The sequence below is a fragment of the Budorcas taxicolor genome, chromosome X, assembly GCF_023091745.1.
Source record: "Budorcas taxicolor isolate Tak-1 chromosome X, Takin1.1, whole genome shotgun sequence".
Classification (NCBI taxonomy): Eukaryota; Metazoa; Chordata; class Mammalia; order Artiodactyla; family Bovidae; genus Budorcas; species Budorcas taxicolor.
The window spans coordinates 9,810,003-9,835,612 of NC_068935.1; the positions used below are offsets into that span (position 1 = coordinate 9,810,003).

Consider the following 25,610-nt stretch of genomic DNA (forward strand, 5'->3'; position numbering starts at 1 on the left):
TGCTGTCATAATTTTATCTATATTACTGCTTCAACAATGGAGAAATCTAAAATAATCAGTATTTTGCAGATACATTGTATGTGTGTTTGTATATAATTCAATTCCTATATCTGTATATTCATATGCATATATTTTTGTTTAAAACTTTGTTACATTATTCATGCTATTTTATGTCTCTCTTATGTGTAAATATCAATGTGTCTGTTTGCTTTTCTTTAATTTTACTGGTACTGAGCAACTTTGGATATTTGATTGCAATTGTTTTTCACCTTTATTTGTTGATAAATGTGAATATTACTGTTCTGAGTCACGTTCATTTTTATGTAAATCACATTAATTATATGCCACCAAATTGTATTCTAATTATTTCTTCCATTTATGATACCTTTAAGTGTATTGTGTTTGGCAATAGAATTTTTAATTTCCCCATATTATTCTAAATAATGCATATTATGTTTCACCATAGAAATAGTGAAATAACTATTGGTATGCTTTTCTTTATTGATTTCTCAAATATTCAAAGATATACTCCTTTATTTATTTATTTATTTTTTTGGCAACTCTAACCTACGCCTTAGACCCACTTCCACACCCCCACACCCCCATCTTCTGTCTGTGATTTTAGGAGTCAGTAGTTAAAACTCATTTCAGCCAATACTGTCCCCCTCCCTGTGGTCCAGTGATATAAGCAGACCATTTCAATCACTAAATTGAAAACCAGGGAAAAGTTAGTTATATCCATGAATCTGAGTGCATTCTTTAAATGAGGTTAATGAACCCAATTCAACATCACTGTTGTGAGATGACTGGGAAATTATGGGAAAAGTCTAGCCCATAGGAGGCTTTCATTAATTGTCACTCTTTGTTACATTCCACCTCCTCTCTCTTGTGAAAGAAATTATTTTGCCATTCACTTAATATCATAACAGTCATAGAGAACAATGAGAAGTGTAGAGGAAGACAGGAAAGTAGGTGCTTATTGTCATAGTGTATTACTCAGATTCGGTGGCATTTTTCTTTTCTGGCATGTCACCAAACAGAGTTGGGGAATGGGGAGAAAACTAACTACTTTCTTTTATGTCATGCAATATCCTCTCCCCTCTTTTTACTGTTTGATTGAACAGAAAACACCAAAGTTTCCATTGTGCCTAAGAAGGAAGAAGTAACTGTATCTTAATTAGTATTTGTTGGCTGCTATAGTCCAAAGACAGGAAATTGTTAACTACCACACAGAGGTCAGCAGGTTCAAGTAAATCACTGCTAACCTTACAGATCCTCCAAAGCCTTTGGGTATAAGCTGTGCAGAATGTTAAGACCACTACAAAAACTCATGTTTTACATCTATTTGAGTGCATGTAAAGAATGGCCTCCATTCTATTCTAAAATGTGTACCACTGGTGAGACCTAAACCATACTCAGAATCCTAAACCATATTCAGAATCCTGCTGACCAAAAAGTCTGGGAAATGTCCCGCTTCTGCAACACAGAGGAGAACACAGAAGAGGATGGAAAGACTGTCCAAGACTAGTTGACAATATCTGGGAAAGTCATCTGAGTTTTATTACTCTAACCTTCCTGATTTTTTAAAAATACCTGATTCTCTATATTAAATAATTTCTGTTTGAAATACCTAGTGCAATTTCTCTTTTGCTGACTGAATCCTGAGGGATGCACACTCCCCAGATTCTGACTGAATAGTTCTTATACAGTTATATAGTTACATATGAACTGTGATTCATATTTTGAGAAACAATGCTTTTGAGGGATTCTCCCTCCCATACTGGAAGGGATATATTACACTCTTTTTTATGCATGCCTTGTCCTACTGGCTGTTTCAGCGGAATATTTCTTGTGTGTGATCTTTCCAGTAATTTCTTCAGTGAGTAAATGCTGCACTAACTTAGAGAAGGACAGGAAAGAACATTAGAGAAACCCAATGACTCAGGTAATCTTGGGTAAATTACTGAACCACAAAAACAACATAAAAATGTCCTTAAGAACCTAGCACTCCAAGTCTCTGAGTTTGCTATGCAGCTCCAGCCAGTTGTTGGCAGTTAGGAATGCACAACAAATACTGCTAAACCTTCAAATGTTTTTAAGAGATTTTTTTTCTTTTGTAAGGAATGCCAAATGTTTCAATTGTTGACAGGGAAGTAAATAAATAACTGTGCAGTTAAAACACATCTGTGGGCCAGACCTAAGGACTTAGGGACCTAGGTTTAGGGACTATTGATTTTTGACCTTTGCCTAGGACTTCACTGTGCTGGATTATGAGAAATCAGAAATAAACCATCTTTTGTTTCTAAATGGTCCCAGTCTATGGAGAAGAGAGGCACACATTCAAAATATGCACATGATATAGGTGTAGCACAGAAGAGGGTGGAATTAAGGCTAAGTAGGGACAGGACATGTTACCTGGGAGAAGTGATATATTATTTGGATTTCAAGGGGTGTATAGGGATTCAGTAGGAAGATGCCTAATTATAGGGGAAGGGGACATTTCAGGAAGAAGACGCAATATATACAGTAGCATTACATCATGAAATAACAGCTTTTATAGGAATCTGTAAGAAGATTTTAATCCTGCTAAATAAATTAAAAGCAGTGTGAGGAGGTGGGGACAGTGGAAGGGGAAGAGAATAGGAAGTGAAGGGGGAGACTACTAGTCCAAAACTGTGTCCTTTGACTATCTAACAAGCAAAGGCGAGACAGTGATAAATGGCAGGAATATGGAACTAGATTGGAGGGCTTGAGATCAGAGGAAAGGAGACCAGTGAGGCAAATTCTATAGTTCTAACAAGAGACAATGAGGATTTGAAATAGGGCTGTGGAAGTGAAAATGCAAAGGAGAGCTTACCCAAGAGAAACTTTTGCACAGATGCACCATGACACATACCCACCAACAGAGAAATGGATGGATATTTTACAGCATTGACAGCGAGTGAACTACAGCTACATGGATGAATTTCAGAAACAAAATTTTAGCGAAAGTAACAAGCCCCAAAATGCTACCTAGAAAAATACATACATTTTTGTCAAATTTGGAAACAAAACTAAACATGGTTTAGGCATATATCTATGTACTGGAACATATGTAAAAAGAGTATGGGAATAATAACTAATATGAATCAAGATGATTATTTCTTTGGAATTTGGGGGAAAGATGGTGAGGAGATTCAAATAGGTAATATTCTAGTTTTATGGTTGGGTCCTGGATTTCCAGTTTTTTAATTGTAATTTAGATAGGTAGATCCATAGTTAAGCAGGACTTTCGGGCTCGTGATGAAAATGCATCGTGACCAAGGCTTCTGCTATTTTTCTGTTCACTGAGGGCTATAAGAAAGGCGGGAGAAGATATATTTCAGAGCGATTTTGGTGATGGAGTAAATTGGTTTCCAGACATTCTTTTCTTTAAATTGGTTTTAGGTTAGCTTCTCCAACGGAAAAGACATCACCGTGTGAAGACCACGTGCTTTTACATCCCGCGCTTTTTGCCCTTTGCCCTCGGCCGCTGTCGCTTCCCCTCCAAAGGGAGGTTGGTTACGCCAAGCCGTGGGGGGAAGGGAGGGGTGGCCCGCGGGTCTGAACCGTTCCTATTGGTGGAGAGAAGGAGCGAGAAAGAGGCTTGAGCCGAAGCAAGGAAAAGAGGGGCTAAGGGGCGGGGCTAAGCGGGAGGCGGGGCAAGAGGAGCTTAACAGGAGTGAGGCGCAAGGGCCGTTGGCGGCGCCTCGCTGCGATGGCGGCGGCGCCGAGCGCTGTCACACCGCTGGCAGCGGAGTCTTCCCCTCAGGAAGCTACCGTCTCTGTCGCCTCCTCCTCCTCCTCCTCCTCCACCGCCACCGCCTGCGCGGCGGCGGCGGCGGCGGCGGCAGCGGCAGCGATTGTGCCTGCCTCCTCCGCCACCTCCACGTCTGCCTGCCCGCCTGCCGGTGACTGTGGCGGCGGCGGCGGCGGCGGCGGCGGCTTTGGCGGCTCCACTATGGCGGCGGCGGGGAGGGGGGGCAGTAGGTTTAAAGTAGACACCCGCCCTTGCCTGAGAGAAGGTGAGTTCCCGTCCCGGGGTGTGGGGGAGGCCCCGTCTCCTTTGCTGCCTCTCTTCTGCCTGTCCCAGAGCGGACTGGGCGCGGTCCGCCGCCGCCCCACCCCCCACCTGCTGTGGCGCAGTGAAGGCCAAGCTCGCCCCGCCCCGCCCCGCCGTTGTAGCCCCGAGTGTGCCAGAGGGACGAAGCAGAGAGGGCCTTCCCCACCTCCTTCTGCCCGAAAAGGATGGGGCCCCCCAGGAAAAGGAACGCAGGTACTCACAAGCCAGGAGTTCGAAGGGAAGGAAAAAAAACCCAAACACTTAATTTCTCTCCCAGCCAGGGCGCTTTAGTGTGCTCTCTCTAGGAATCCGAGGTGTGATTTGGCGAGAGAGGGCGAGGTAGAAAAGTGCGCTGGAACTAGAAGGTCAGGGAAAGGGAAGGGGGACTGACGGCGAGAGGGGCCAGAGGTGACAGAGAAACGGCCAAAGAAACGAGAGGGAGGAAATTTCCCTTTGGGGAAATTCAGCATCCTTCAGTGTAGAAACTTAGAGTAGTGTACTTAAGGAGAGCCGGGATTAGACGTTTGGGGAGGTTAGAGTGTACGTTGAGCTTTCAGGTAGGATCGGTTGGATTTTAGAGTCGTAGGGTCTGGTGGAGGGGGTTGTACTGAGGAAAGGAAAGTGGCAGAGGCACAGATTTCAGAATTTTCTCTGGCTATTTGAGGGTGTAACCTAAAGCAAGGTTTTCGTGCCCATCTTTAAGGTGGTTTTGGCTTTAGTAAATAATGTACATACCAACACACATTACTCCTAACATAAGATATTTCGTGACTATTTCGGCCGAAGTGGTATTTAGTTCACACGAAGTACTATATATTTGTGAACAGCCTACTAATAGCAAACTGTAAAATTTGCCATTGAATTGTGTTTTAAAGCAATTTTGGAAATGCTTCTTATCTGGGCGAGACCGAGTCCACCACAGAAGATCTCTGTAAAGCATTTTGCCATCGTAAATTTCGTTATTAATTTCCAGTATATTCTGTGTTACCGTTTGCTGCTAATTTGCCTCCAAAGTGAAAGATCGTGGACCCCAAAATAGAGTAAAATAATCAAAGTTACTTTTTCCTAGAAGTAGAAATAAAAGTATTCCATAAAAATAATTTTCACATTCTTAAATGATGTATCCCGTAACCTATGACATCTTTCAGTTTGGAGGAATGGCAAAGCAGAAGAAAATCCCTTACAATGTTTGTCATAGGCACATTACATAAATGGCACTTACTAAATATAGAAGTTAGAAATACACTGTACATGATGTTTTTTAAATTTATGATCTCTTTTACTGAAGGCAGCTTTTGAAAGACTTTTATTTAGTGTCTTCAGTTATCCTGAACTTAAACACAATTGCTTAGGGATGAAAGTATGAAACCTGGAATTTTTGTTTTTATACCAAAGTTTCTGTCTATAAGCAACACGAAGGAGAGAGCAGCTTTTCAGGAGTCAAGATCACAGTTCAGTTTGATTCACGTGGCCTTTTCACAGTAAGGTTTAGGACCAGCATCTTATGGAAAAGATGGCTTTTTGCCTGGCTCTGTGACTGACTTGGTTGCAGTATCTTTGAATATATGCAGGTATTAATGACTTTAAGAGTTATAAATTAAGAAAGTAGTGGCAATACCCTGTCTATACTACTTCTAGCTGGTAAAAATGAGGAGAGCCCTAAAATAGGAGTCTGCTGAATCTAGGTTCTGGTGTTAGTTTATCTGCTAGATTTTTCTGACCCTGAACAGATCTCAAGCTTCCTGGATTTGGATCTTGACATTTATGAAATACAGGTATTGAACTAGCCAAACTCTAGATCAATTTCAGATCTGAAAGTATGAACCGTGGTTTTGCAGTTCTGCATTGATATTCTTTCCATAGCATTTCCATGGCTGTGCACTAGAACAGTGGTTCATAAACTATAGAAACCCTGACCAAGATTTACGACCTGACATTCAGTGAGTAATACAATCTTTGTTGTTAGTGTTGATAACAGTTTACTAGGATATGAGAAACCAAATATAATTGCTACCTAAAAATTATCTCTTACCATTTCATTTTGGGTAAATATCCTTCATTAACGGTTCAGTCCAAACCAAAACTCCTGATGTTTCACTTAAATGATACATAGTTGATACACTGTCCAAAATGCTATTTAGATATCAAGTTATTTTTGTTTAGATATTTATAGAGGCCATAAATTGTCACCAGTTATGATAGTGGATAAAGGAGAGGAGAGAAAAATGTTTCTTGGTGGTGTGCCAATATCTTTTGCTTGTTTTGTTTTTGAAGTCCTAGTTAGATGACTAACAAGTGGCAAAGAATTGTCAAGATTCAGATTGACTTAGCAGCTGCAGCAGATAATTACAAATCCACTACAGATAGGACCATTAAAAGTTATTTGATAAAACCTTTGTTGATCCATTTTCAACTATAGTCAATACTCCTGAGGCTTTCATCTGTCTTGGGGTTGGTAATGAGCAAATGTCAGTGGAGATTAGAAATTGCTAAGCAGGGAAGATTAGAAGCTTTGAAAGGCTCCAAGTGGGAAATTGGACAATCAGCTTAAAAACAAATCAACAAATAAATGCCAAGTGAACACGTATGAAAAAACACATACAAAGAAACAAATTCATGGAAAGGGGCAAGTCATGAGATTTTCTAGGACCCTTCATATTTCATTCAGTGAAGTTTTTTCAAAAATGTATGAATGGCTCAAAACAGTTTTCATCCAGTATTGATGTTACCATGTGATCATAGTAAAAATCTAAACGAAAATAAACAGAAACCCTCTTGTTTATTTCCCTCTTCCTTTTAAGAAAAAGAAATTATTAAATAGATTCTGTTTTAAATTGGAGGACATCCTGGCATTTTACTTAATGATCTGTTTGCATAGCAATTACCTAACAAGGCTTTCCTTTGTCTTAATGTTCTTAAGTAAAGTTTCAAGGCCAGCATGAGAAAACCTAGTTAATAGCCTTTCTTTCATTTATTCAGGAATAATTTATTGAATGCTGTGTGTGTGTGTGTGTGTGTGCGTGTGTGTGTGTGTGCGGCCTGTGCCAAACGCTTGGCTCAGTGCCCAGAATATACAAGCAAACTAGACGTAGCTGTATTATAGAGCCCTAGATGTAGCTATATTATAGAGCTCAATAGTAGTGCTTGATAGTAAAATTATAAAGTAAAATAATTGGGGAAAAGACAGTTTTAAGTGTAACTAGTCAGACTTCTAAGCTGTCAAGACTGTGCCATTGTTCATTGTAAATCTGTACTTTGCCCACATTGTCTCAAATATTATAGGCACACTAAAGCAAATCATATGATACATCTAATGTTGGTACTAAGGAAGAATAATTAGCCACCTGTTAGAATTAATTTTTAATTCTCTGCTTTTGGCAGGGTGGGAATATCTGGAGAGAGGTTAATGACCATTTCTAAGTTTCTGATCCTCTTCTTTAGTGTCAGTATGTGAAAATATTAACTAAGCATCTAGATTCATAAACATTTATTAATATTATATTCATCATATATATCTGTTAGGATATGAACTTTGATTCTTTTCCACCTGAAACCAGTCTTGCAGATCCATTCTCATTTACTAACCTATTGGAATGAGGGGCATGATGACTTTCTGATGCAAAGTAGTTTTCATGGATCAAGTAAATTAGTGAATTTAGACAGGACTTGAATTCAGTTTCTAACTTCATAAGCATGACTGCTGGGCTAGCTGGCCACAGAGTGCTTATGATTTTGAAGGTCAAGAATTTAGTTTCAATATTCAATAAATATTAAACATACAACAAGCACTCCCAATTATTTTGTTAATTCCATTACATTTTATAATTGTTAATATGCCCTGAGAAAGCCTTCATTATTTTTTTATTATGATAATCTGTGTAAATAAAACTTGCCAAACTTGCCACCCTTGCCAATAGGTCAGGTACTAATTTTATAATCTGAGAAAGTAAAGGTACTAGATAGCATTATAGCTATGAGTGTTCATAATGCTGACAGGTACAGATCTGCATTTCTGGCACAATTAATCTATCTGAAAACTCCTTATATGGAGTGTGCCCTTTAGGGAAATAAAGAGTTAAAAAACTCCTTGGCAAGGTTAACATCAGTTCCCTGGTGTCCTACAACTTACTGTTGAGCTCTGCTTATTCTTTCCTAAGATAATGATGGTATTTAAAGATTGCAAGGGTCAAGTCAGCTATTTCTTAAAAATCCGTTTTAATCAAGAATGAGAAAGATTATTTCTAAAGGTACAGTCATGGAGAATATAGTGCATATACTCCTGGTAGAATTAAAATGTTTACTTCTTAGCTTTCTTAATGGCTCCTGATTTCAAATCTGTGACTTAAGAATGAGATATATGTTCATAATATTGCAGCCAACCCTTTTGAGGTTTGCTGCATTCTTGTCCCTATTAAAATAGAACATGTAAGGCATTCTTTACAATGCTGCTTTTTTTTTTTTTGCATCAAGATCAGTTGGACTATGAAATTCTTACTTCAGCAAAGCATTAGAACAGTTAGTAGCTAGTTCTTGCCATAAACATCTGATGAATTGTCTTGAGGAAATTTGATGTTTTGTACAACTAAATCTATGGTCATGTAACAAATGCAAGTAAGATTCATTTTAGTAAATATAGCCAATTATAAATGTCACCTAATTTGAATAAGCATAAACTTCTTATCACATTGTGGTGTTGTTCAGTTGCTAAGCCCTGTCTGACTCTGTGACCCCATGGACTGCAGCATGCCAGGCTTCCCTGTCCTTCACTGTCTTCCAGAGTTTGCTCAAATTCATGTCCATTGAGTCAGTTATGCCATCCAACCATCTCATCCTCTGCTGCTCCCTTTTCCTCCTGCCCTCAATCTTTCCCAAAATTAAGTTCTTTTCCAATGAGTCAGCTCTTGGCATCAGGTGGCCAAAGTATTGGAGCTTCAGCATCATCCTTCCAAAGAATATTCAGGGTTGATTTCCTTTAGGATTAACTGGTTTGATCTCCTTGCTGTCCAGGGGACTCTCAAGAGTGTTCTCCAGCACCATAGTTTGAAAGCATCAATTCTTCGCTGCTCAGCCTTCTTTATGGTCCAGCTGTCACATCCATACATGACTACTGGAAAAACCTTTGTCAGCAGACCTTTGTTACTACAGACTTTGGTGAGCAAAGTGATGTCTCTGCTTTTTAATATGCTATCTAGGTTCATCATCGGAGAAGACAATGGCACCCCACTCCAGTACTCTTGCCTGGAAAATTCCATGGACAGAGGAGCCTGGTAGGCTGCAGTCCATGGGGTCGCTAAGAGTCGGACACGACTGAGCAACTTCACTTTCATGTTTCACTTTCATGCATTGGAGAAGGAAATGGAAACCCACTCCAGTGTTCTTGCCTGGAGAATCCCAGGGATGGGGGAGCCTGGTGGGCTGCTGTCTGTGGGGTTGCACAGAGTCGGACACGACTGAAGCGACTTAGCAGCAGCAGCAGCAAGTTCATCATAGCTTTTCTTCCAGGAAGCAAGCATGTTTTAATTTCGTGGCTGCAGTCACCATCCACAGTGGTTCTGAAGCCCAGGAAAATAAAATCTGTCAGTTTCCACTTTTCTTCCATCTATTTGCCATGAAGTGATGAGATTAGATGCCATGATCTTAGTTTTTTGGATGTTGAGTTTTAAGCCAGCTTTTTCACTCTCCTCTTTCACCCTCATCACCAAAGAAAATTTAATTGGAGTGAACAAAGTTTCTCTTACCTAGAACTAAAGACATGTGATGATCTGGTTCTCTTCCTCAGAGGAAAGAGAAATTCTTTGCAAGGTTTTTAATTCCATTAGAGAGAATGAACCAAATTATAAGCACAGATTTCATTATTCTTTTCTGATTCAAGCCATATATGTTATTATTTTGTCACAAAAAAAATCTATTTCATCCTTAATTGTCTGGTGGTGTCTGATAGTACTAGAAGGAAATTTCAAGTATGATCATTTGGATTTCACACTCAGTTGCATTTTGTATACAGGAACTTTAGCATAATATTGCAGCTATTTGTAGTAGACACAATCCAACAAAGTCCCTTTAAAAATGAGTTTCTGGCAAATGAATCCTCTTTGCTTCCCCCCCCCCTCCCCCGCCCAAAGGCAGATATTGGTACAATCTAAATTGCATATATTTGTGTCAACACAGGGAATTTTAGTAATGCTCAAGTCCATGGTCCAAATGCACCTGTATCTAGAATCATATCTTTAAAATATTAACTTCTCCAGTCCTTTATTTCCTATAATCTTCCTGGGCCTTAGTTTCATCATTTAGAAATGAGGACATTAGACTAAATCAGTTATAAACTAGAGATAATTTTGCCCCACAAGGGACGTGGCAATATCTGGAGATATTTTTGGTTGTGACAACTGAGGAATGCTACCAAATTCTATTATAGTTAATAGAGGCCAGAAAGGAAAGAAAGAAAGTGAAGTTGCTCAGTCGTGTCTGACTCTTTGTGACCCTGTGGACTGTAGCCTACCAGGCTCCTCTGTCCATGGGATTCTCCAGGCAAGAATACTGGAGTGGGTTGCCATTTCTTTCTCCAGAGTAGAGGCCAGGGATGCTGCTAAATATCCTACAATGCATAGAACAGCCTCTCACAACAATGAATTATCTGGCCCAAAGTGAAAATAGTGCCAAGATTGAGAAACTCTAGACTAGATTATCTCTCAAATTACTCTGATCTGAAATAAAGCAATTATATGTAATATTAAGTAAAAGGCTCAAAGCTCCTGGAATAGTAAACAAGCATACTTTGAGTGCCTTTGTGTATTAAACACTTAAAATTTTTTTTATTTTATTTCATATTCACCACATCCTGAGAGAGGTCATATATTTCTAGATGAAAAAACTGGCTCAGAGTGACTAAATAATTTTCTCAAGTTTATATAGTTATGGGTAGAGATAGGATTTGAATCTGTTTGACCAACTCAAAAGCTGTTTTTTTTTTTACTACTACCCAATGCTCTACTACTTATTGTTTTACTACTACCTAGTACTGTAGGTCGTGGTTTTTTCTCCCATTCCAAGTTATTATGAAAGTTTTATTTTCTAAAGTCATGTAAACATTCCTTGTAGGAAGGAAGTAAAGAGATTAAGCACATTCATTAATAGAAAATTGGTTGATTGATTCTGTAGCCAAAGGCTAAACTATACATAAATATAATAAAATTGTAGGAGCATCAAATACATGAACTCTTTTTTATAAGATCCCATTTATAATTTGTCACAAAATCACTGTTTCATTTAAAATAGCCTTCATAAATGTTATTCAGTAGAAGATCATTTGGGTCAAGAATCTGCCTGCAATGCAGAAAACCAGGATTCAGTCCCTGGGTTGGGAATATCCCCTGGAGAAGAGAATGGCAATCCACTCCAGTATTTTTGCCTGGAGAACCCCATGGACAGAGGAACCTGGCAGGCTTCAGTCCATGGGGTCACAAAGAGTCAGACACGACTGAGCGACTAACACTACGCTACACTTGTGGCACTAATGGTAAAGAATCCATCTGCCGATGCAGAAGACATAAGAGACGTGGGTTCAATCCCTGGATCAGGAAGATTCCCCTGGAGGAGGGCCTGGCAATCCACTCTACTGTTCTTACCTGGAGAATTCCATGGACAGGAGCCTGGCAGGCTACAGTCCATAGGGTCACAAAGAGTTGGACACTACTGAAGCGACTTAGCATGCAGGCACACTACTGCTAGCAAAACAAAGGTTTATTACTTGTTTATGCAGTTTCTTGAGTGACAGGTTGGCTCTGCAGGTTGTCAACTGCCTTTCATGCCATAGTTCAGGGAGAAGAAGGATGCTTTGAATTTTTTTCAATATTTTATTTTTTATTGTCATATGCATAATATAAAGGTTTCCATTTTGAGCATTTTCAAGTGTGCAATTCAGTGACATTCATGTTGTTATGCCACCTGCACCACTATCCATGTCCAGAACTTTTTCATTGCCCCAAACTGAAACTTTTGTTATGTGACTGTATTTCTACACTCTATAGAACTTGCTGATTCTGGAAAAAACAGATATTTAAAAGTTATTCTTAATCTTTTCCATATCTATAAGTTTAAGCTCTCACTCCATTATCAGACTTAGGTTCTCTTCGCATATTGAACCTAGTTTTTGACAGTACTTCTTTATTCCCCATTGCTTTTGTTTTATGTTAAAACACAAAGAAATGGTATCAGCATCAGAAATTCCTGTATGCTTCAAAGACACTATATCCCAGTCCATATTTGAGAGTATACCAGTATATCATTAACATCTCACTACCAATCTGCCCTAAGGTGTGCTTCGACTCAAAGTATAAATCTTACAAAGCTATGGTTTTTCCAGTAGTCATGTATGGATGTGAGGGTTGGACTATAAAGAAAACTGAGTATCAAAGAATTGATGCTTTTGAAATGTGGTGTTGGAGAAGACTCTTGAGAATCCCTTGGACAGCCAGGGGAGCAAACTAGTCAATCCTAAAAGAAATCAACCCTGAATATTCACTGGAAGGACTGATGCTGAAGCTGAAGCTCCAATACTTTGGCCACCTGATGCGAAGAGCCAACTCACTGGAAAAGACCTTGATACTGGGAAAGACTGAAGAAGGAGGAGAAGGGGACGATAGAGGATGAGGTGGTTGGATGGCATCACCGACTCAATGGACATGAGTTTGAGCAGGCTCCGGGAGTTGGTAATGGATAGGGAAGCCTGGTGTGCTGCAGTCCATGGGGTCGCAAAGAGTCAGACGTGACTGAGCGACTGAACTGATGCATATTTTTTCCAGGATTATGATAGCAGGCAAAATATGTCAGGGAATGAAGAACATCTCAGAAGTGCTATGTTAGGAATATTAAAACAGTATACTTGAGATTAACTGGGAGATGTTTACCATCTATGTTTAAAGCATCTTATTTGCTGCATACAAAAGAGGAAATCACATTTCACAGCATTCAGTATTTTTCATTTGATATTCTAATATGTAATCTATATATATTTTAATCCTTGCTCTCCAACCAAATTAGATTGAAAGATGCAGGACCATCTGCTGTGAATATGGTGTATTCTTTGTAATTGAAAACTGAGCCACTTATACCTAAATTATAACTAAAATAATACTTCAGTTTGCTAAGAAGACGTTTTCTTTCTGACACTAGCTATAATGACTAAGACCTTACACTCAGAAGTATGTGTGTATTGCCAAGAAATATTTGAGAAAGAACCAGCTTTTGGGTTAGGACATAGACAAGGAGATGCTAATAATGGAGGATTAGGGGAAGAAATACTGGGACCTTTTGAAGTTTTAGGCCCATAAAGTGTGTATGAACTGAATAGCTGCTTAATACTTCAAATCATCTTTTGTGCTTTCCTGGTAGGCTTATTATTAGGAAAAAGCTAAGATATTTGGGTCCTTCTGTAAGTACCCCACCAAAATTTTGCTTCTGTATGTATTCTAAAATACAGTCTTTTCCCTTGACCATAAACCCATGATATAGTCAAGTACAAAAGAAATTACAGAAATGGTAACCTGATACATGGTATGTCTGTGATATGTTCTTAGTTATATGGCTAGTTAGTCACAGGGTAAAGTCTGTAATACAGTCTCCCTCTTTCTAGTGCTTTTTACAATCTTATTGCTTTTGGAATTAAAAATTTATATAAGCCCATATTTTAGCAATCAACCAATAAAAATACATTTGTTTCCTATTCTAACCAGTTTAAAAAAGACATGGTGAGAGTATAATGAAGAAAAGAAAAGAGAGGAAGATAGAAATCTCCAAGTTTCTTCAGCTATACCTTGGTTCTGCTTCCTATCAGAACCAGCTCTTGAAGTCTAGTTCTTTGAGAGAACACTTGAGTTCCTGGCATGTAGTGATTGTTAAGTAAACATTAGTTTCTCTCTCAGCCATCTTCCTCACAGCCAATGTCATTTACTCATCTGACCCCTAATTTAACATCTGCTTCCTGAAGTTGGCCTTCCCCCTGAAAAACATCTGTACTATCACCAGTTTTCTCTCCTATTTTCAGAGCTGGCTATAGGCCGTTTTTTTCTGGATGTCCCAAAATCATGTCTCAAGGAGTGGGGATTAGGGTAAAGCAGGGCCTAAAGGAATATTTATTTAGCATCCTGTGTGAATCAAACATATGTTTCTTATATATGCCAAACCTAGAGAGGAAGTTTCTCATTCAAGACTTCGGTCTTTTTAAGAGCCAGCTCGCAGGGAAATATTGGGCAGACTTAGGTTTGAATCCTGACTCACACTTACTAGCTGTGTGACTTTGTGACAATTGCTTGACTTCTCCAAGCCTCACATAGCACCTTTAGAAAGTAGATATTACATTTGTGTCAGATTTAGGGGAAATGCAGCTTGAGGAGAATTGGTAGTATGGCATGACCTCTGAAAAACAATACCCTATCATTTGTAATTGCCCTCAGTAAAAAGCCACCTTCCACAATCCTCCTGAGATAAATCTGAATGTATACAGGATCTGTTTGGGGGTCCAGAAAAATTCCTATCTATATAACTATGTCCTGGATGTACAGAGGTTATTCACTTTCAGGTGGAAAAGAAGTTTGTATTTTAGTAAAAAATTAGCATGAGTTAAACAGTATGATTTGACCACCCAAAGATGGTAAAGCAATATTAGGCTGAACTACTAGAAGAAATATTCAAAATAAGGAGCAGAATATACTTAATATTAGTGAATTGTACACTGAAGAATGATTAAGGTGGTAAAATTTATGTTATATGGGTTTTTTGTTACCACAGTTTAGAAGATTAAGGTGATTTCATTTTATTAGTTTGTTCTGAGTGTTTGTGTTACACTTTATGTATGACATGGATTTACTCAAACTAGTTAGAGATCTACAAATCATGCTGCATGACAGAACTGGGGTCAACTCACAAAGAGGCTCAAGAGGAAGGGAAGGAATAAAGATGTTATGATTCTCTAAAAATATTTAAGAAGAAAGTGTATGCTTTCAGTGACTTAAAGGAATAGAACTAGGACTAGTGGAAGCTCTAAGATGGTGATTCTCAAAGTGTGGTCCCCGGACCAGCAGCATCAGCATCACTAGGGAACTTTTTAAAAATGTACATCCTTGAGCCCCCTATCCTGGGACTATGGAATCAGAAATCCTAGAATGGGGTCCAACAGTCTCTTTAAACAAGCTTTCCAGGTGATTCTGATAGCATACTAAAGTTTGAGAACCCCTACTGTAGGAAAACAGATTTCAGTTCAACAAAAAGAAGTAAAAATTTGGCTGCTAAAAAAGATAGCAGTGATTCTCAACCTTTGCTGTGCAACAGAGTCACACACAAAGCTTTGAAAAAACGAAACTATGGCCGGGAACCACTCCCAGAGATTTGAGTTAATTGGTCTGGGATGGAGCCTGGGCATTAGTGTGTTCTGAAAACAACCAAGGTGATTATAATGTGCAGCCTGGGTTGAGAACTACCTTGGTGGAAGACTCAACAAGGATCACTAGGTTGGCTGTTTAAAGATATTACTTAGGGATCCTATTTACAAACACAGATTCTTGGTCCTCAATCCTAGAGATTTAAATAGATTTGAAGTAGTGCCAAAGAATATTTTCTTTTTATTTCCTCCCTCCCTTCTTCCTTCCTTCATTAAAAAAAATCTCTTCATGTTACACTACAACTCTGTTAGCTTGATAAGTATTCTAGATGACCAACCTTTGTATAAATCATCTTATTTACTAAAAAGATATTGTACAGTCATTATGGGTAAGGATCTGAGCCTGTCCTCTCGAGCATGGTTGATCATGAGAATGGCTTGTGGGTGGATGGGACCACCCACAGAGAGCTTTATTTTGATTCAGCATGTTTGATTTTGAAGCTGTGCCTGTGAATTTGATGTGAAACCCTGATTCAGAATGATTCTTACCTGAAGGTTTGTTTCTGAAATTTTGAACGTAGATTTAATCATCTTTGAATTAGGAAAGTGTGCTATTTAAGTACACCTTTTAAGTACACTCTAATATGCAACATCACTCTGATGTCGTCTTTTTGAATTTTAGATTTTTTTGTGTTTTAATTTTTGATTCACTAAAGTTAACATATTCATTATATTATACCCAAAAGGAGAATTTGCTTTTGACAAGTAATTGTAGATGAATGAATTGGATAAAAGGTCAGAGGTCTACATCTTGGGTCAGCAACAGCATCACTTAAGCTTAAATGCAATAAATGCTTATCATATTCATGGCAAGTTTTAAGCTCAGGCTATAATACCCTTTAGTTTCCCATAGATATGGGTGGCTCTAGTGGTAAAGAACACACCTGCCAGTGCAGGAGACATAAGAGATGCAGGTTTGATTCCTGGGTCGGGAAGATCCCCTGGAGAACATGGCAACCCACATCAGTACTCTTGCCTGGAGAATCCAATGAACAAAGGAGCCTGGCAGACTACAGTCCAGTTCAGTTCAGTTCAGTCGCTCAGTTGTGTCCGACTCTGCAACCCCATGCACTGCAGAACACCAGGCTTCCCTGTCCATCAACAAACTCCCAGAGCTTGCTCAAACTCAGGTCCATCGAGTTGGTGATGCCATCCAACCACCTCATTCTCGGCCATCCCCTTCTCCTCCTGCCTTCAATCTTTCCCAGCATCAGGGTCTTTTCCAAGGAGTCAGTTCTTTGCATCAGGTGGCCAAAGTATTGGAGCTTCAGCATCAGTCCTTCCAATGAATATTCAGGGCTGATTTCCTTTAGGGTTGGCTGGCTTGATCTCCTTGCAGTCCAAGGGACTCTCAAGAGACTTCTCCAACACCACAGTTCAAAAACATTGATTCAGCACTCAGCTTTCTTTATAGTCCAACTCTCATATCCATACATGACTACTGGAAAAACCATAGCTTTGACTAGACAGACCTTTGTTGGCAAATTAGTCTCTGCTTTTCAATCTGCTGTCTAGGTTGGTCATAGCTTTTCTTCCAAGGAATAAGTGTCTTTAATTTCGTGGTTGCAGTCCCCATCTGCAGTGATTTTGGAGCCCCCCCCCAAAATAAATTCTGTCACTGTTTCCACTGTTTCCCCATCTATTTCCCGTGAAGTGATGGGACCAGATGCCATGATCTTAGTTTTCTGAATGTTGAGTTTTAAGCCAACTTTTTCACACTCCTCTTTTGCTTTCATCAAGAGGCTCTTTAGTTCTTCTTCACTTTCTGCCATAAGGATGATGTTATCTGAGTATCTGAGGTTACTGATATTTCTCCCAGCAATCTTGACTCCAGCTTCTTCTTCATCCAGCCCAGCGTTTCTCATGATGTACACTGCATATAAGTTAAATAAGCACGGAGACAATATACAGCCTTGACATTCTCCTTTTCCTATTTGGAACCAGTCTGTTGTTCCATGTCTGGTTCTAACTGTTGCTTCTTGACCTGCATACAGGTTTCTAAAGAGGCAGGTTAGGTGGTCTGGGATTCCCATCTTGAAGAATTTTCCACAGTTTTTTGTGATCCACACAGTGAAAGGATTTGGCGAAGTCAGAAAAGCAGAAGTAGACGTTTTACTGGAACTCTGTCGCTTTTTTAATGATCCAATGGATGTTGGCAATTTGATCTCTAGTTCCTCTGCTTTTTCTAAATCCAGCTTGAACATCTGGAAGTTCACAGTTCATGTACTGTTGAAGCCTCGCTTGGAATTTTGAGCATTACTTTGCTAGCCTGTGAAATGAGTGCAATTGTGTGATAGTTTGAGCATTCTTTGGCATTGCCTTTCTTGGGGATTGGAATGAAAACTGACCTTTTCCAGTCCTGTGGCCACTGCTGAGTTTTCCACATTTGCTGGCATATTGAGTGCAGCACTTTCACAGCATATTCTTTTAGGATTTGAAATAGCTCAACTGGAGTTCCATCACCTTCATTAGCTTTGTTCATAGTGATGCCTCCTAAGGCCCACTGGAATTCGCATTTCAGGATGTCTGGCTCTACATGAGTGATCACACCATCGTGGTTATCCAGATCGTGAAGATCTCTTTTGTATAGTTCTTCTGTGTATTATCTCCACCTCTTCTTAATATCTTCTACTTCTGTTAGGTCCATACCATTTCTGTCTTTTATTGTGCCCATCTTTGCATGAAATTTTCCCTTGGTGTCTCAGATTTTCTTGAAGAGATCCTGTCTTTCCCATTCTATTGTTTTCCTCTATTTTTTTGCATTGATTACTGAGGAAGGCTTTCTTATCTCTCCTTGCTATTCTTTGGAACTCTGCATTCAGCTGGGTATATCTTTCCTTTTCTCCTTTGCTTTTTGCTTCTCTTCTTTTCAGAGCTGTTTGCAAGGCCTGCTTAGACAACCATTTTGCCTGTTTGCAGTTCTTTTCCATGGGGATGGTCTTGATCACTGCCTCCTATACAATGTCATGGACCTCCATCCATAGTTCTTCAGGCACTGTATCACAGCTAATCCCTTGAATCTGTCACTTCCACTGTATAGTTGTAAGGGAATTTGGTTTAGGTCATACCTGAATGGTCTAGTGGTTTTCCCTACTTTCTTCAATTTAAGTCTGAATTTGGCAATAAAGTGCTCATGATCTGAGCCACAGTCAACTCCCAGTCTTGTTTTTGCTGACTATATAGAGCTTCTCCATCTTTGGCTGCAAAGAATATAATCAATCTGATTTTGGTATTGACCATCTGGTGATGTCCATGTGTAGAGTCTTCTCTTATGTTGTTGGAAGAGGGCATTTGCTATGACCAGTGTGTTCTTTTGGCAAAACTCTATTAGCCTTTGCCCTGCTTCATTTTGTACTCCAAGGCCAAATTTGCCTATTACTCCAAGTATCTCTTGAGTTCCTACTTTTGCATTCCAGTCCCCTATAATGAAAAGGACATATCTTTTGGGTGTTAGTTCTAGAAGATCTTGTAGGTCTTCATAGAACTGTTCAGCTTCAGCTTCTTCAGCATTACTGGTTGAGCATAGACTTGGATTACTGTGATATTGAATGGTTTGCCTTGGAAACGAGCAGAGATCATTCTGCTGTTTTTGAGATTGCACCCAAGAACTGCATTTTGGACTCTTTTGTTGACTGTGATGGCTGCTCCATTTCTTCTAAAGGATTCTTGCCCACAGTAGTAGATATAATGGTCATCTGTGTTAAATTCACTGATACCAGTCCATTTAAGCTCACTGATTCCTGAAATGTTGATGTTCTCTCTTGCCATCTCCTGTTTGACCAGTTCCAGTTCACCTCGATTCATGGACCTAACATTCCAGGTTCCTATGCAATATTGTTCTTTACAGCATCAGACTTTACTTCCATAACCAGTCACATCCACAACTGGGTGTTGTTTTTGCTTTGGCTCCATCTTTCTGGAGTTATTTCTCCACTCTCCTCCAGTAACATATCGGACACCTACCAACCTGGGGAGGTTATCTTTCAGTGTCATACCTTTTTGCCTTTTCATACTGTTCATGGGGTTCTCAAGTCAAGAATACTGAAGTGGTTTGCCATTCCCTTCTCCAGTAGACCACATTTTATCAGAACTCTCCACCGTGATCCGTCCATCTTGGGTGGCCTACATGGCATGGCTCATGGTTTCATTGAGTTAGACAAGGCTGTGGCTACAGTCCATGGGGTCACAAAGAGTCATATGTGACTTAGCTTACATGCACCTCTTACATTCGCTTCTTCCTTTCTATGCCTACTGCCCACTTCTGGTTTAACTTCATGACCTTTTGCCTGTGACAGATTCCTAACTCATAGCCCTATTTTAAGTCACTTCTTTTCCCTTGTTGAATGCAGAATTAAGTCTAAATGCCTTAATGAAGCCATTTACGAGTTAGCCTCATTCCAAGCTTTGAATTATTGTCCTTCATATCCTTGTTGTTGTTCAGTTGCTCAGTTGTATTTGACTCTTCATGACTCCATGGACTGCGCACGCCAGGCTTCCCTGTTCTTCACTGTCTCCCAGAGTTTGCTCAAACTCATGTCCATTGAGTTGGTGATGCCATCCAACCATTTCATCCTCTGCTGCCCCCATCTCCTCCTGCCTTCAATCTTTCCCCAAATCAGGATCTTTTCCAATGAGTCAGCTGTTCGCATCAGGTGGCCAAAGTATTGGAGCTTCAGCTTCAGCATCAGTCCTTCCAATGAATATTCAAGGTTGATTTCCTTTAGGATTGGCTAGTTTGCTCTCCTGGCTGTCCAAGGGACTCTCAGGAGTCTGCTCCAGCACAGAGTTCAAATGCATCAGTTCTTTGCCGCTCAGTGTACTTTATGGTCCGACTCTCACATCCATACATGACTACTGGAAAAACCATAGTTTGAACTATATGGACCTTTGTCAGCAAAGTGATGTCTCTGCTTTTTGTTTATTATTTTTTAATATAAATTTATTTATTTTAATTGGAGGCTAATTACTTTACAATATTGTATTGGTTTTCCCGTACATCAACATGAATCTCTTGTGGCTCAGCTGGCAAAGAATCCACCTGCTATTTGGGAAAACTGGGCTCAGTCCCTGGGTTTGGAAGATCCCCTGGAGAAGGGAAAGGCTACCCACTCTCAAGTATTCTGGCCTTGATAATTCCATGAACTGTGTAGTTCATAGAATCACAAAGAGTTGGATATGACTAAGTGTCTCTGCTTTTTAATTAGCTATCTAGATTTGTCATAGCTTTTCTTCCAAGGAGCAAGTGTCTTTTACTTTCATGGCTGCAGTCACTGTCCACAGTGATTTTGGAGCTCAAGAAAATAAAATCTTTCACTGTCTCCATTTTTCCCCATCTATTTGCCATGAAGTCATGGGACTGTATGTCATGATCTTTGTTTTTTGAATGTTGAGTTTTAAGCCACTTTTTCAGTCTCCTCTTTCACTTTCATCAAGAAACTCTTTAGTTCCTTTTTGTTTTCTGCCATTAGGATGGTGTCATCTGCATATCTGAGGTTATTAATATTTCTCCTGCCAATCTTGAATCCAGCTAGAGCTTCATCCAGCCCAGAATTTCACATCATGTACTCTGCATATAAGTTAAGTAAGCAGGGTGACAAAATACAACCTTCAAGTACTCCTTTTCCTATTTGGAACCAGTCCATTGTTCCATGTCCAGTTCTAACTGTTGCTTCTTGACCTGCATACAGGTTTCACAGGAGGCAGGTCAGGTGGTCTGGTATGCCCATCTCTTTCAGAATTTTCTACAATTTGGTGTGATCCACACAGTCAAAGTCTTTCAAGTAGTCAATGAAGCAGAAGCGGATTTTTTTCTGAAATTCCCTTCCTTTTTCTATGATCCAGTGGACATTGGCCATATGATCTCTGGTTCCTCTGCTTTTTCTACATCTAGCTTATATGTCTGCAGTTTGTTGATTCATGTACTGTTGAAGCCTAGCTTGAAGGAGTTTGAGCATTACCTTGCTAGCATCTGAAATGAGCCCAGTTGTGCAGTAGTTTGAACATTCTTTGGCATTGACCTTCTCTGAGATTAGAATGAAAACTGACCTTTTCCAGTCCGGTAGCCACTGCTGAGTTTTCCAAATTTGCTGGCATATTGAATATTGCAACACTTTAATAGCATAATCTTTTAGGATTTGAAACATCCTAAAATATTTCAAAGAATGTCCAAATGACCACACAATTGCACTCATTTCACATGCTAGCATGGTAATGCTCAAAATCCTTCAAGGTGGGCTTCAATAGTACATAAACTGGAACTTCCAGATATTCAAGCTGAATTTAGAAAGGCAGAGCAACCAGAGATCAAATTGTTAACATCTGTTGGATAATAGAAGTAGCAAAGGGATTCCAGAAAAACATCTGCTTTATTGACTACACGAAAGCCTTCGACTATGTGGATCACAACAAACTGGAAAATGTGGAAGAGATGGGCATACCAGACCACCTTACCTGCCTTCTGAGAAACCAGTATGCAGGTCAAGAAGCAACAGTTAGAACCAGACATGAAACAAAGGACTGGTTCTAAAATGGGAAAGGAGTACGTCAAGGCTGTATTTTGTCACCTTGCTTATTTAACTTATATGCCGTGTACATCATGTGAAATGCTGGGCTGGATGAAGCTCAAGCTGGAATCAAGATCGCCAGGAGAATTATCAATAACCTCAGATATGCTAATAACACCACGTTAATGGCAGAAAGCAAAGAGGAACTAAAGAGCCTCTTGATGAAGGTGAAAGAGGAGACAGAAAGCTGGCTTAAAACTCAACATTCAAAAAACAAAGATCATGGCATCCAGTCCCATCACTTAATAGCAAATAGATGGGGAAAAATGGGAACAGTGACAGATTTTATTTTCTTGAGCTCCAAAATCACTGTGGATGGTGACTGCAGCCATGAAAGTAAAAGATGCTTGCTCCTTGGAAGAAAAGCTATGACAAACCTAGATAGCTTATTAAAAAGCAGAGACATCACTCTGCCAACAAGGGTTCGTTTAGTCCAAGCTATGTTTTTTCTGTAGTCATGTTTGGATGTGAGAGTTGGACTGTAAAGAAGGCTGAAGGCCAAAGAATTGATGCTTTCAAACTGTGGTGCTGGAGAAGACTCCTGAGAGTCCCTTGGACAGCCAGGAGATCAAACCAGTCAACCCTAAATGAAATCAACCCTGAATATTTATTGGAAGGACTGATGCTGAAGCTCCAATAGTTTGACCACCTGATGCGATGATGTTGGGAAAGATTGAGGGCAGGAGAAGGGAGCAGTAGAGGATGAAATTGTTGGACAGTGTCACTGACTCAATGGACATGAGTTTGTGCAATCTCTGGGAGATAGTGAAGGACTCAGAAGCCTGGTGTGCTGAAGTCCATGGGGTCGCAGAGTTGGACCCGACTGAGCAACTGAACAACAAAATATTTGAAATATGAAATCATATTCTTGACCCCCCCAGTTCCTTTATTCCACTCTTCTATGTGAATTTTATACATTGTTTAAAGCTAAGTTCAAAGCCTGTTTTCCTCTAGAAAGCTTTCCCCAAACTTCTCAGCAGGAATACATTGTACCTTATGTCTCATATCACTTATGACATTTTGATCTTTGGATCATAGTTCTTTCTATACACATCTTCCCTGATAAATTGTAAATTTCTTGAAATTAATAGTTATTCACTTGCTGCATCATTTCCAACATGTGGGACAGTTCTGTATGTATAATGGAAAAGGTCAGGATAAAAAGGTTAAATTCCAGCTCCAGGGAATAACACATGTGATAAGTTTTCCTGATTTCAGTGAATCCTAATTTCCTAAACTTCAGAATTTGGGAAATAACACTTACCTCGCAGATTTGTTTTAAGGACTAAAAGAGTAAGCTATTATCTTGTTTACACACACACAAAGGCCATCAATAAGTACTCTTTTTTTTTTCTTTATCTTTTTCCAAAATGTATACCATAGTATTTTGAAACTAACCTCAGTAAATAACAATAAATCTTAATGATGCCCGAGACATTGAGGGCCTGCACTCGGATAGTGTTATGGGAAATTTAAAGGAAGAGATGGATATAAAATAACATTATGAGTTAGAATGGACAAGAAACAGTGATTTGCTGTGGCGAATAATGGCTGAGATTTTGAGTCTGGGATATCATACCATTTAATAAAGAAATACAGACGAAGAACTTGTTTGAGAAAATGAGTCAAAGGCAGTAAGTTTAGGCAATACCATTCTAAAGGAAAAGTTGTAGGGGTACCAGTAATTTCATGGGTTTCATGGAAATGATTTGGGTCACCAGTAATGAAAGACTATGTTTAAAAAACTCAGCCTTCATATTTCCCAACTTGACTGTCCGTATCAGACCTTGACTATTGGAAGCAGGGAAATCTGGAATTAAAGTTTGATCTAGGAAAGAAGTGAATGTTAAATCTTAGGAATTCTTAAACCTCTAAATTAGTAGTTTCCTTTTGCCTTCTTAATGGAAACTTCCCCTCTGTAACAAGTTATGTTGCCACCAAATGATAATATTTGCTTATTATTACAAATTTTAATAGGAAGTTCAAGATCTTATCACTGTGCTCATTGCATATAGTAGTTAAGGGAAGTCCTGAAATATATTTAACTCTTTACCTTGCTGACTTTACAGTCAAAATTAGAGAAATTATATATTTTAGAACAACCTAAAAATAATTCAGAGGGGATACTATACATTATAGGCATAAATTTATAACTGTTCAACTTGTTTTTGACATGTTCCTTGTTACAATTATTATTATCTTGAACATGCAATTTAAGTAAGCCTTTTTAGTCCATACAGTGGTACTAAAAACTAAAGCTCAGTTGAAGATATCCAATATAACTTTTAAAATAAATACTTTTAAAGGTTTTTAAATAGAAAGTCCTACATACTTCTTGCAAAAATTAAAACAGTTGTACAGAAATTAAAATGTTACATTTTCTCCCTTTCATCCTTTTCTGGCCCTCCTTCCCAAAGTTAATCATTTTTAAAATTAATTTATATCTTTCCACATATTTATATGTGATGTATATTTAATTTTTCTTAGTGTTGGAAATGAATGTATTATATTTATTGTTCTACAATTTTTTGTCCATTTGATATGTCATGGGCATTTCACCATGAAAGTATGTGTAGTATTGGTTTATTCATTTAAATAGCCAAACAGCAAGCAAAATTTTGATGTTTTGTGATTTATACCTTGTAGATACACTAATAAATTTTGGCAGAATACATTGTAGCTGTTAGGAAGCTTAGACCGAAATGTGGACCTCAAGTGTAAATACAGAAATTTTTGACTTGTGTTATTACAGTGAAAAATGCAGCATAAGTTGTGGATGTTATTAATAATACTTTGGGGCCTTGTGTGAGACTTGTTTGGCCAAATGAGTGTGCCAATGTTTGTATAACAATGGAAAATGTTTGCCTACTATGGACAAAGTTTTTCTGTGGTTCCGTGTGATTTTGTGTTAGTTGCTCAGTTGTGTCTGACTCTTTGCGATCCCATGGACTCTACCCCACCAGGCTCCTCTGTCCATGGAATTCTCCAGGCAAGAATACTGGAGTGGGTTGCTGTTCCCTTCTCCAGGGGATCTTCCCAACCCAGGGATCAAACCCGGGTCTCCTACATTGCAGGCAGATTCTTTACCGTATGAGCCACCAGGGAAATATGATAATATTGGAGCCATAGCTCCAGATAAGTGACAGTATTATAACAATGCCTTTTTAAGGATTATGTATGTGAGTGCTCAGTTGCTCAGTCTTGTCCAACTTTTTCAAGTCTTTGCGACCCTGTGGACTGTAGCCCACCAGGCTCCTCTGTCCATGGGATTTTCCATGCAAGAACACTGGAGTGGGTTGCCATTTCCTTCTCCAGGGGATCTTCCCGACCCAGGGATCAAACCCCCCCTCCTGCATTGACAAATGTATTCTTTACCACTGAGCCACCAGGGAAGTTATGGGGGTACCAGTAACTTCGTGAGCTTCATAAAATGATTTGAGGCACCAATAATGAAAGGCAGGATTAAGAAACCAACCCTTGGAATTTTGTGTTTCACATGTGGCATAGTGATAAAAGAAAGAAAATCTGC

General features: G+C 39.2%; 1 protein-coding gene across 1 annotated transcript in view; it reads left to right on the top strand.

Moving 5' to 3' along the window:
- Positions 1 to 3,736: 3,736 nt before the first annotated feature.
- ZMAT1 (zinc finger matrin-type 1) overlaps positions 3,737 to 25,610 on the top strand; it is a 40,869-nt gene continuing 18,995 nt past the window's right edge. Inside the window, exon 1 of the mRNA XM_052663755.1 lies at positions 3,737 to 4,043. Coding sequence (XP_052519715.1) covers positions 3,737 to 4,043 — 307 coding nt within the window. The remainder of the gene's footprint in view (positions 4,044 to 25,610) is intronic.